At 37.7% G+C, this 12,454-nt stretch overlaps 1 protein-coding gene across 1 annotated transcript in view; it reads left to right on the forward strand.

Annotated features, from left to right (window-relative positions):
- The window catches only part of PHF21B (PHD finger protein 21B), a 121,592-nt gene that overhangs the window by 98,138 nt on the left and 11,000 nt on the right, over nt 1-12,454 (forward strand). Inside the window, exons 5-8 of the mRNA XM_021529911.3 lie at nt 191-313; nt 4,612-4,663; nt 9,151-9,227; nt 11,941-11,995. Coding sequence (XP_021385586.1) covers nt 191-313; nt 4,612-4,663; nt 9,151-9,227; nt 11,941-11,995 — 307 coding nt within the window. The remainder of the gene's footprint in view (nt 1-190; nt 314-4,611; nt 4,664-9,150; nt 9,228-11,940; nt 11,996-12,454) is intronic.

Consider the following 12,454-nt stretch of genomic DNA (forward strand, 5'->3'; position numbering starts at 1 on the left):
AAGAATTAACTTTTAGAAACCTAAGTATGGATTTAGGACCTTAACCTAGGTATCCTGTTGTTTTATGCTTTTGACTTGTGACTTACATTTCTTATACGTAGGGTATCAAGTAACCCTTCAAAGAGGACTCAGAGGTTTCAGGCAGAAATTTTCATATAGTGAATTCTCTTATTTGTGCATTGCCTTTTAGGTTATCATTATTCAACCTCAAGTCCAAACCCAGACAGAAAGTAAACTGGAGACAAAGAAATCTCCTGAAGAGTCATCTCAGGGACTGCCTGCTACCAAAAAGAAAAAGGAGGAAAATCCAGAGGTGATTTTTTTTTTAAATTTTTAATAAATGAGCTACAATATGGTTAAGTTATAGGGCCAAATCTAAACTTTCTTCCCTGTGCATATGCAATTACTTTATTTGTGCTTATGGGTCTGTCAGCTGTTCATCTCTCAATCTCTGCAATCAGGGTAATTTCTCTGTCAGAGAGTGCCCTGACAAATTTGGTTTGCACCATTCAAGCCTTCCACTGTCACAAAACGTAAGACTTGGAGGTCTCATAATACCTAAAGGTCTCATAATAATGTAGGCACCCCATGGCTGTAGCTGGATTTCTTGTGAAAAGTGTATACAAGATTAAGATATTTCATGTTACCAAACATATAGCATCAGATTTAGAGGCTGCCTATGAGGTGGAATTAACATTTCTTTAGTAAGCTGAGCTTTTAACATCTTCTTTGTAATGAATCTTGAGATTTTTAGATTGTATTAATAATTTCCTACATTTGCTGTGTACATGTCTTCCCATATGTACAAAGATTCTAGTCTGAAATACATTAAAATCCTTTAAATTGAATAAGAGAGTAGAAAGCAGGTAATGAGACTAAATCTCTTTTGGGAATTATAATTTTGATTTAAACTAGAACTATAAACTGTAATTCTTTGTAGAAATGGGGTCTCTAACAGACATTTTGGGTTTTGGCTGGCTATGTTCACATATCTTAGGTGTAATTTTAGGGCAGTTTGAGAAGTTATACAGACTGAATCTTCTTTTGTGGAAATGCTCAGCTCCTGTGAAATCTTAAACCTCACTAGTCTAATAAATGTGTAGCACAAAAGCATCCTTGGAGATGCAGGTGTAGGAAGATTATTACAATATAAACTGTGTTACTTGAGGCATGCATGTGGTCAAATTTTTCACCATTTTAAGAGGTTCATATGGTTAAAAAAGTATTAAGGATAAATATTTTAGCCCAAAATATCACAGCTCTATGTAGAAGCTCTGAAAAACTATGCTTGGGAAACCTCCCAAGTTTAAAATCTGACCCTTATATCAATCTTCATTACCATGAAATGATGGGACTGTAGAGTGCTGTTTTGTTTAGGCAGGTATTTCCAAAAGCTTCTTTATTTTGTAGCACCTTATGGGCAGAAAGACCAGTAGGCCCTGTTCAGAAACAGAATGCTAGGAAAAAACATCTATTTTTCTTTGCCTGGAACTTATCCCCATGAAAAAATAATTAATAAAAACCTTCAGAGAGATGCAGGAGGAGGCATTTGGACTGGGCACACTTTTGTTATGGGATTAAAAAATGTCAGATTTTCATTACATTGCTAACTAGAATATCTCAATGACCTTTTTCTAACCACAGACACTGTTCCTGTTTACTGGAGGTCTCAAAAACCTCAATTTTCTGGGTAGGGTGCTGACACTGTGCCCTAAACTATGACAGTTCTTTTCATAGATTTGTTGTACAGCCATAAATAGGTCTAGAGTTAATTTCTTTTGTTCTTTGAAAGTAAACTTTAGTTGATTATCATGTATTTATGCAATTAGCGTAATTAGAACTAACATCATAATTAGTATAAATACATGTAATGACATAAACAGAACATGTAATTACAAAATGAAATGCTTTTATGAATATCTTTGTTTTGCTTCATGAAAAGACATACTGTGTATTTCTAAAAGCACTCATGGCTTAGAAGCAGATGACTAAATTTAAAGCAAAAACAGCATGGTATTTTTATAAAGAAAACAGGCACTCAAGGCACTTCTCACTTTTATTTATCTTCCAAGCTGAAAACTGAGGCAGGAGCTCCAATATGGCTCTGTACAGAACTTGGGAGAGACTGGGATTTAACAACCCACACTGACAATTCGAAAGGAGCTAAGCAGAAATAACCAGAGTTCCAGTACCCAGGAATCCCACATGCAGGTCCTGGGTGTTCCTGATCTAAAGAGAAGGGCAAGGATCATTACTGTCCTTAACTCCTGCCTTGGTCATTCTGCTGCTCAGCCCTGAAGCTCATCATGGACTGAGGGGGAGGAGGAGGCACCCACTGCTTCCCATCAGTGGGGTGCACCTGGGGATGGAGAGTGATGATGATGGATCCAGTGATGGGCCTCCTCCCACCAGGATGACTTCTGTAAATAATAGGCAAATTACAAAAAGGAGCTGCTCCTCCAGGGAGAAAATACCCTGGACGTTGTTTGTTGTTTGGGGTGGGTGAAGGGTTAATCTTTTCTTTTTTCTTGAAGAGACCCGAGTTCAACACAGAGAGAGAAGCATAATTCTGCCAAAACAGTTTTGATCATTTAAAATTTCCTATTAGCAAATTATCTGGCAACATTTTAATTCTAAATTGTTTTTATCTAAAAGAAAAACTACTGCCCTAAATACTGGTTATTTAGTTACTGGTGTTCTAATTCTTCCTAAGCACAAGAGAGACATATAGCAGTTGTGAGCTAAAATGCTAGAATTAAGCCTGGATTGAAAATTTGGAGGAAAAAAGTCTTGGTTTTGCAACTTCCTGTGCAGAGGACAAACAATAGACCCTGCAATATTTGAAATGAAAGTTTTGCAGTGGAAGTCAGATTTTGAGTTGAATCCAGTGAGCTGCAGGGGTGTGAAATAGCAAAACCCACAAAAACAAATAGGCTGTTAATATAATATGCTTGTTCAAAAGAATACAGCTCCTACTGGGATTGTTTTAAGAGGAACTGTCTTTCAAGTCCCCATAAAAGCTAACACTTCCTGTGTTTAATCATGAGATTAAACATTATCAATTATCAAGTCTACTTGTGATGGTTCTTCATATTTTAAGCAAGTATGTTGCATTTAGTTAGATACACGTTCAAACAATTTCAGCACAAAGAGAGGACATTGTTTAGCAAACATTCCAGTACACAAATTCCAGCTGAGGCATCAGAAAATCTGTGCTTTCCCTAGAGTTTAATGCTGGGGTAATGCAAGAATTCTGCATTCCATTGAGAAAACACACATTAACTATTCCAGCTTCCTGGTTCTATCCCTAAATATTGTTACTACTTTTGCTCACAGTGCTGAGAATATCCTGCCAGTGTTACTTTTATTACAGACTAATTTTGACTTGGAAGTGTTGAAACATGTTCTCTTGACACTCTTTGAATGAAACAATGTTTTGACCTTCTACTGCTTAAACACTGTGTTTTAGTTGGACCTAAACCTAAACATTTTATTTGAGGTATGATAATTGCATCTTCCTGTGGCCTTTGTACACTTCCTCAGACTTGGATTGTGGGTTTTGCTTGCTTGGATTTCCCAAGAGCTTGAGTTTCATAGTCAGATTGTCTCTCCTGTGGAATTGAGCCTCATGAAAATCTAACAAGATCATTCAGCACAGCAGAAAGCCCCAAAAGTACCACAAATGTGACTGAAAACAAGGAGTTCAGTTCAGTTTATGCTTGGAACAACACAGTGTCATTTCAGTTTTCATCAAAAACATGCAATAAAAACTTCAGCAAAACATTTCTACAAGGAAAAATTTTCCAGGGAGAAACCACTGACAGAAATTTTAGAATCTTCTCTAATACTTGTCCTATCACTGCATCAGCATGTTCTGAAGACTTTTTGGTATGAAGCTATGTTTTGTGCATATATAGTTTAGAAGAGTTGTGAGTAATATTTTAGATCAGATTCTGAGCTGCAAAATGAGTTCACCAGTGTCAGTGGGAGATGTTTGTTCACTCCCCACTGAGGAAAAATATTGGATCAGTATATGTCTTCACAATCCATAGACATCATGTTATTTTTAAAACTTGGGAAGAGAAATTTTTGGGAGTTTTTTTGGTTGGTTGGTTGGTTTTTGTTTTGTTTTTTAATGGGAGGGGGCTTTCAATATGCTTCTGATGTCTTGTTCAGTGGTGTACAATTCATACTTGTTTCACTTCATACAGCTTGCTCATATCCAATAAAAGCAGCGTGTCATGTCCGGATTGTAAAAAATAATACAAAATTACTTCACTAAAGGATTGAGTAGCAATCCAGCTAGCAATGTGAAATTGAACTGATTGAATTGAATATTGGTCCTGTGCTGTGTAATATCAGTAGTCATTTAGCATTGCCTTCAGACACCTTTGGCCTGCTTGAGTTTATATAGTCATACAAGGAGAACCAGGCATATCTCAAAGTTAAACCAGGCAAATCTTCAGTTTAAGTTCTTTACATCACTATGCATCCAAATAAGATACATTTCTAAAAGGCTTTTGCTGGATTCATTCTGTCAATGCTAATTTTATTTATTTTCTTACCATGATCATTATAGTAGAAAATCTAACACATTTATTTTTTCCTTAGAAAATTGCCTTCATGGTAGCACTAGGACTGGTTACAACAGAACATTTGGAAGGTAAGGTGGCATATGTTGATTTACAGTTCAGTTTTTGAGTGAAATCTTTTCTGTTGGTTTCTCTGCCAGAGCACATTACTGAGGATTGTGTTCAGATGGCTTTTGAATCTCTCCAGAGAATGAGATTCCACAGCCTTTCTGTGCAATATGTTCAGTGTTCTGTTAGCCTTCTGGAAAAGCAGTTCTTCCTCATGTTCAGGATGAACTTGCTGGGCATCAGTTTCTGCACATTGCCTCTTGTCCTTTGCTGGGCATTGTGGAGCACAGCCCAGTCCATGCTCTGATCCCTGCCTGCAGTTATTTATGCACATCAAGATTCCCTCTCAGTTCTTCCTTCTCTTGTTCTCAGAAGGGCAGAAAGCCAAAGAAATGAAAGTGAAAAAGTCAGATGAAAGGTTACCTTTGCTCAGGTGTGCCTTTCAGTCCCACAGCAGTGGGTGACCCCATGTAGTTGTGCCTCCCACTCCGTGGCAATGCTCAAGCCCCCAGCTTGGCACAGGCTGTATTTGGACTCACTCACTCATCATGGTCCTTTAAAAGATGTTAAGACCTGGAAGAAACCAGGAAACAAAAATCCTGCAAAGGCTCTGAGCACCACTGATGTGGTCCATGGATCTGTGAGGTTCAAATATGTTTGCCCAGATATGCAGCAAGTGTCCTCTGCTCTCTCCCATGTGAGACGGACTTTCAGTTTTTGAGTTGGCTGTCTGTCACCTTTAGAGTTCCACAGAATGGTATGTAAAATAGTGGTGAAAATCTGGCATTTGTTTCATAAGATTTTACTTAAGACTACTTCTCACAAAGAATTCCTTCCCTCTAGTTTCCCCACTTAGCCAAAACCTTAACAAAATTCCCATTGAATCCTGTGTTTGCATGAGAGCATCTAGCGTGTCTTCTCAGGCTCCTGAATATGAATTCAAACAAATGTTTTACATAAGCTAAAATCAGCATCACATCCTTCTTATTTTCCTTCTCCAACCTTCCAAAAATAGCTTGCAGAAGTCAGCAGAATTGTATATTTCTTTGCCTCAGCTTTGTTGTTCTGAAATTATAGATGAGAGGCGGGGGGGGGGAAAGAGTTTGTTTAGCAAATTTGCCAGTGGCATGAGACAAGCTGGGGAGGCAGAATAGTTCTCACGGACAGAGATGATGCAGATATTGGAAGAAAAGATCTGCACCCTGATGGTTTTAGTTACAAGCTCAGCCACAACAAGCTGGTGTGATTCTACCAGTAAAAGGAGAGAAAACTGGTATCTGTGTGTGTCAGCTGACAGTGATTCTTGATCACAAAAAGTGTTAATGGCAATTGATATTTATCACCCATCCCATGAACCATAATAAACAAAATACTTAGGAATTTCCAGTGCACTGAGTTTAAGTTTTATGTGCTTTAGACTTAGGAGCATGCTTAGCTACCTCACTGTCTCAAGGTATCTACCATTTTTAGCTTGATTTCTTTTTACTGAGATTTTCAGTTCTTTGGTTTTAAGACAAGTTGTGAATTAGTGATAAAATACATCTGAATTGTAATGTCTCTTCAGTATATACAGCAGGTTTCCTGTGGGTCTTATTTCCATTTTTCAGTGTTCTTCCTCTTTAAATCTGCATTTTTAATAATAATTTAATGTCCCAGTGACCGAGAATTTGAAAGCAGTTAAAAGAAATTTTAAGCTTCATAATTTTTAATCTCTTAATGGTCATGGATTGAAATAGAAATCAAAAAGCTACAAAAATTTGGGGAGAAGATTTATAATCCAAAAAGTGCAAATGATGATTGGTTCTTGTTTTCTTTGTCTAAGGAAAACAGGACAACATTTGAAGTTACGTGGAAGTACAAATTATGCTTACAACAGAGAGGACTTAATTTTGAATAATTCGATACGCTCTGATTTTATTGGAACTAATAAATAGTTTGTGTGGATTTATTGCTTATGTTCATAATGCCAAGCAGTGCTCTTCTCTGTTCTACACCAAGTGTGGAGATGCTCATTTTAAACCAAACTGCTACAACACTCACCATGCAGAATCAATTCTTGAAGACAAATTCACTTTTTATATTTCTACTAGCATTAAATAAATGGTTTCAACCAAGAGCTATTTACAATGGAAAGGGTATTTCTTCATCAGAATTGGTGATTACAGCTGTCAAAGATTTCCTTATAGCTTTCACATGCTAAAGGTTATTATTTTACTGTGTCATGTTTACAGTTATCAGTCATTGCTATTTATCAGGAAGCAGCGGTCATTACAAAGTTCAGTTTATTTTAAAACTTCTAATTATTTCTCAATTTCACATTTTTGGAATTTAACTCTATCAAGATTAGATCATTAAAAGCTTATTCATTTAGTATCTCTAATTCATAGTCTTGCAGCTTTTGTTAATTTTATTCATTCATTTTCTGGTGAAGGGCTGTGAAACACTTCTATGTGTATTTCCCTATCTGCCTAGAAGCCTTTTCATCTGACCTTCACCCAAGCATTCCCTGCCTGGGAAAAGAGCTCTGTTCTGCAGGGCCCGAGTGTGAGACATCTTTACCAGTAAATGAACACAGCTGCTTCCACACACTGACAGTGTGCAAGGTACAGCTTTCCCTGAAGATAAATTGCCATCACAGGCTTCACAGGATGGCCATGCAGAGTGTTTATTTGTGGAGGCAGCAGCTCAGTGCAGTTTGACCTCCAACATAAAGCTATCTTTAAGTTCATTCATCTTCATCAAAAGTATTACAGTTTAATTTTTCCTGTTTGGTTTCTGGGGTTTTTTTAATTGATAAGCTAAGGAATAAGATAGCTGAATTCTGTGATGCAGTGCATGGTTGTAATATACTGTATTTCTTTCTCTAGGCTATTACAAACACCTTTTAGTATTACAGTTTTGTAAAAAAAAAAAAGGTAGAAAGCAAAACTTTAAAAGAAGGACCTTTAGTTCAGGTAATTCTAAGAAAGCATATCCTGGTTGACCTAGATTACTGAAATATTTATGATTTCATCAATCAAAACAAATTTAATTTAACTTTATTGCATCCTGTTCTGAAAAGTACACAGTACTTTTTTAGCAGAAGTAACAAGTAACAAAAAATAGCACACCAGTGTAATATGCTATTACTTTTCATCCCAGCCAGCTCTTATCTCTGTACCATAGCAATGCCTCTTCCAAAGCTGCATTCCAAGTATCTGCCATAGGTGTGATTCAGACCCCACCAGGTATTTTCAAATGTTACCTTGGTGAAAGCATGTACCAAAGAAATTTTCTCTTTAACTTGGGACCAAGAAGGACAGAGAGCAACAGAACCTCACTGTACTTTTATGAGATGCTTGGCCCAGTTACATGCAAAGAAAACTCTGCTGCATTGAATTGTGTTTCTTTTTCTGGGCCATTGAAAGTCCCAATCTTGTATCCCTGTGACCACTTTTGGAAGACCAAGCCTGCCCTAGCTCCAGTTTTTTCCCTGCACTGCTGTGGCAGTGCTGAGATGCTGCAAGCCCTGAATTCACTGATAAGGGTCCTGAGCTGGCTGCAAGAGCCACAGCTCCAGCTCACACTGCTGAGACCAAAGAAGAGAGTCAGCCAAGGGCCACTGCCTGTTTCATTGCTGCACCAAGGCTCCTCAGCTGTGACATCTCTGTTACCTGTGGGCCTCAAGAGCATTTCACTTAGAACTGACACTGGCATCAAGAGCAACATCTCTCTTCTGTGGCTTTGAGAGGATCTGCAGTAGCACTCACCCTGCTGCTGAGGCACGATTCCCTCCAGATGCCTTCAAAGAGCCTGGGAGCTTTGGATGGGCATTTCAGCAGAAACACTTGAGCATTTCATAGGAAATGTTTTCACAGAACTGTTTCCCAGACAAGATCCTGTGTTTTGGAATCTGCATAGTGTGAATTATGTTCATGTGATGATGCAGTGGTTGCAGCTGAGGCACCTCACATCTTAGTGCAGCTTCAGATCACACATTTCTTGGTGGTGAAAGTTTAGTGGGAGGAAGAAATGGGCTGCAGTCCAAAGAGCCTGTCTGTGTGCTGGTGTTTGCAGTGACACATACACCCACATATGACTCAAAATGACTTTGCAAGCTCAGGATTATGAAGTTGTATTCTGGGGGATAAGTCATCACACCCTGGTTAGAACTGAATCCAGCTGTGCCATTTCAACTATGCTTTTTCTAGCGCACACGGAGGCTCTCTGATGGTGCTTGCTGAATATGTGTCTGAAGAGATCATAATAAAATTCTTGTAGGGAAGCAGAAGTCTACCTTGAAAGAAGAAAAAAAAAATGCCTGTGAATCTCACAAGGAAAAGCTTATTAATGTCAAACCTTGAACTACAGCAAATATCAATGCTGATGTAACCCAATTATACCTTAGAAACTGAAACAGAACACAAAGCTCAAGGGGCTGAGGGTAAGATCATCTTCCTCACAAGTCATAGCTGCATTTTTCCCTGATGAATGAGAAATACACAATTTATGCTCCTTTCCCTGGTTACAGAAATCCAGAGCAAGCGTCAGGAAAGAAAGAGAAGAAGCACAGCAAATCCAGCCTACAGTGGGCTCTTGGAAACAGAGGTACTTTATTATTCACTTTTTTATCACAGTTCTAGTTCATATCAATATAAGGTCTAAGTGTTAGTCACTACAAAAATATATATGAATGCAGAACCACAGCTACTTGTAAAGAGATCCTGATGTAGAAAAGAAAGAAAATATCTCAGTGTCTAAGCAACAGGTTTTCACCACACAACATCACTTAGTCCAAACTAGAATTTATCTTAGTTTTAATAAAGTCTGAGAGAACTAAATTAATGTGGGACCTAATTACTCTTTTATTTACAAAGGCAGTTCCCTTAGTTCATAACTAAAGAACAAAAATGCTACATTATGTTCAAATGTACATTGCTATTTCTCTTCTTTAAGTGCCAAATAATAAATTCTATTTTCTTATGTGCTAAATTATAAATAATTTTATCTTTGCTTTTTTAAAATGTGTGACATTCGTAAAAGGGATGTGTTGGTTTAAGAATCAGTGTAGTCTGCAGAGGGTATAGAAATCGGCATAATAAATACAATAATGCATTATTAAAAATAAAATGCCCTGGATAATCTCTGTTGTCTGTTACACTTACACTGTTGTATTTATAGTAGTATCAGAATTTGGTCTTGCATAATATTGAATTGCAAACTTGGTATAAAAGCAACATATAAATAGGCGTAACTTTTTCTGGATTTTTTTCTTTTGTTTCTAAATTAACATATTTGCATTTATTCAGCTAATTAAAATTTCACGTTTAAAATTTCAGCACAGTTGGGGTTTACTGTCTGAACTTTCTACTGGAATGAAACTCAATTGTAGCCAGCTCTCCATTTAAGCAAGGCTTCTCTGTATTCTGAGTTCTCTAAAACTAAAGAAAGTGATTGTTCTTTATTTAGGCATAAGTAACACAGGATTTCTGGTATGCCAGTATTTCAGATTTCTGTCTTCGTTGGCAGATAGCAAACAGATGAGGCTAAGAAGAAACACAGTGCTGCAGCCAAACTGCTGAATTGCTTGATTGTTCTTTTTTTGAAAGCATTGGAGATTTTTATACTCCAGAGCAGCTCTGGGCACTTGAGTTCTTCAGAATTCCTCAACTTTTTTTTTTTTTCAGTGCAAATACTGATGTCCATATGTGCAGTATTTAACAGAGTAGGAACTTTAGCCTTGCTAGCATTAAAGAGCTGTAGCTCTTTAGACATTTTTGTCCTGATTATTAAAATACTTGCAGCAGAGTTTTGTGGCTGTAGCCAGATTGGTGTTTGGGACAAACTCTATTACCTTGGAGAGGTGGAAGAGAAGATAGCCCAGGTCTACTGCACCCCTAGTTCATATTTCTCATCATATCTATTCTCAAAAGCATATGCTTGAATGAAGGATGGCATGGAGAAAGAAAAGTCTGTGAAGGGCTCCTGTGGCTGATCAGCTGCATCCTCATTAGGAGCTGTCATTAATTACTGACCATGGGGAATGCCATTCAAGTCAAATGGAGGCAGATGTTTTTTCTCTAATCAATTAGCTGCTCAGACTGATTTGCTAATCAGGGCGTTGAGGTATTAGTGGCATTTCAGGCATTTGGGTGCCTGAAATGGTCTTTAATTCATGATTGTTTAAATGGAAATTGCATATAAATTACACCTTTTATTTGCCAACATGCCTCAAAATGGAAGGAGCTCAGCATTTGTAATGGTGATACTAACTTTGTCTGCAAAAAATATGATCGTGGTCTTATGTCTTCATTTGTATGGTGTGCTTTTTCTTCTCAAAGCTTTCTTCTTAAAGCAATTGAGATTCCATTTTATTTTCGTACCCTTAGTAGCCTTTTCTTTTCATAGGAAAGGGTTACATTTTGGGCTGGTTATTTTTTGAAGGAAGAAACATCTATTCAAAGTTCATTAACAGACTGGCAGGCCCCTGTCTATAAGAGAATAGTTTGTTCACCACAGAATAAATAATATAGCAGCAAAACCCCTCTTTCAGGGGTTTCTTCCAGGCTGAATCTAACAACATCTAGTGGAGGAAAATGGAAATGGGTGGCTCAGAGGAACAATTTGGAGTTGTCTAGACTGTTAATGAAGCTTGGCTTGCTATTGACCATAGCTTGTGCAGTTAGACAAGGCTGGCCATGGGCTGTGTTAGGTGAGTTGAACATCTCAGGTTTGCGGTGCTCTCTGTTTGTAACCTTGGTGATCTCAGCAGATTGAAATCACTGCCAGCTCCTCAAGGTCCTGCACATTCACTTCTGAAAGGGAAATATTTTGCTAAGGCACTTACTTGTTGCTTGCAAATGCAGTATGTTCCTCTGAACTGTAGGCAGGTGTCGTAAAGGTAGTAGTGTTTTTCCTGCAGAAAACAGAAATATAGAAATCCATCACCATTTCTATACATACAAATAAAAATGTCATCTCACAGCAACAATTTTCCCTTATGGACCTTGTGGGGCTTGGAGTTAGTTTTGCAGTAGTCTTGCTCTTACCAGCCCATGCAACATCCTCCAACCCCATCAATAGCATTACAATTTGTATTTCTCTCTTCTTAATAAAATCTAATGCACAATAAACAGCTACACGAAAAGCTTGTTAGGAAGGTAAATCATGCAACTGTTTGTCTGACTGTGTCAGTGGTCTCAAAGTAGTTTCTGGAGAGCTGGTTAGGTATGAGGTAAGCCCATGGAGGTTGATAATTTGAAATGTCAGAGACAGCCAGAGCACTGCAGTGACATGGTGGTTGGTTTCTTTTCCCTTCTAGAGGAAACGCCTCGCATCGAATTATTTGAATAACCCCTTGTTCATTTCAACGAGAGGTAAGCATATTTTTAAATGAATATACTACTCTTCTAATGATGTATTAAAAATTTATTAGTAGGACTTCATATGAGTTACTGCTAGGATACCACAAGGCATTACTTTGTGTAATGTCTCTGTATTTTTTTAATATGGAGTGAAAATAGATTGTTTTCCTGCAAAAACAATGGAAGGATAAGGCTAAAAACCACAATTTTACAGGGACAGATCCAAAACCTCTGCAATCAGTGGAAAATCTGATCTCTGGCACTGTTTTGGTTTGAAAAGACAGGTGTCTGCTAAGGAAGGCAGGAGCCTCCCTTGAAATGGAGAATATAAACCCTCTCCCTCTGAATTATTTTAATATTGAATTTAGGGGACTCTCTGGCAAAGATATGGGAGCAAGAATAATAGTTCTTTATTAGGGGAAAAAAATAGAAATGTAGTAAAACAAAACAACACTGACAGAGTCAGAATAC

This window comes from Lonchura striata, chromosome 5 (assembly GCF_046129695.1).
Source record: "Lonchura striata isolate bLonStr1 chromosome 5, bLonStr1.mat, whole genome shotgun sequence".
Lineage (NCBI taxonomy): Eukaryota > Metazoa > Chordata > Aves > Passeriformes > Estrildidae > Lonchura > Lonchura striata.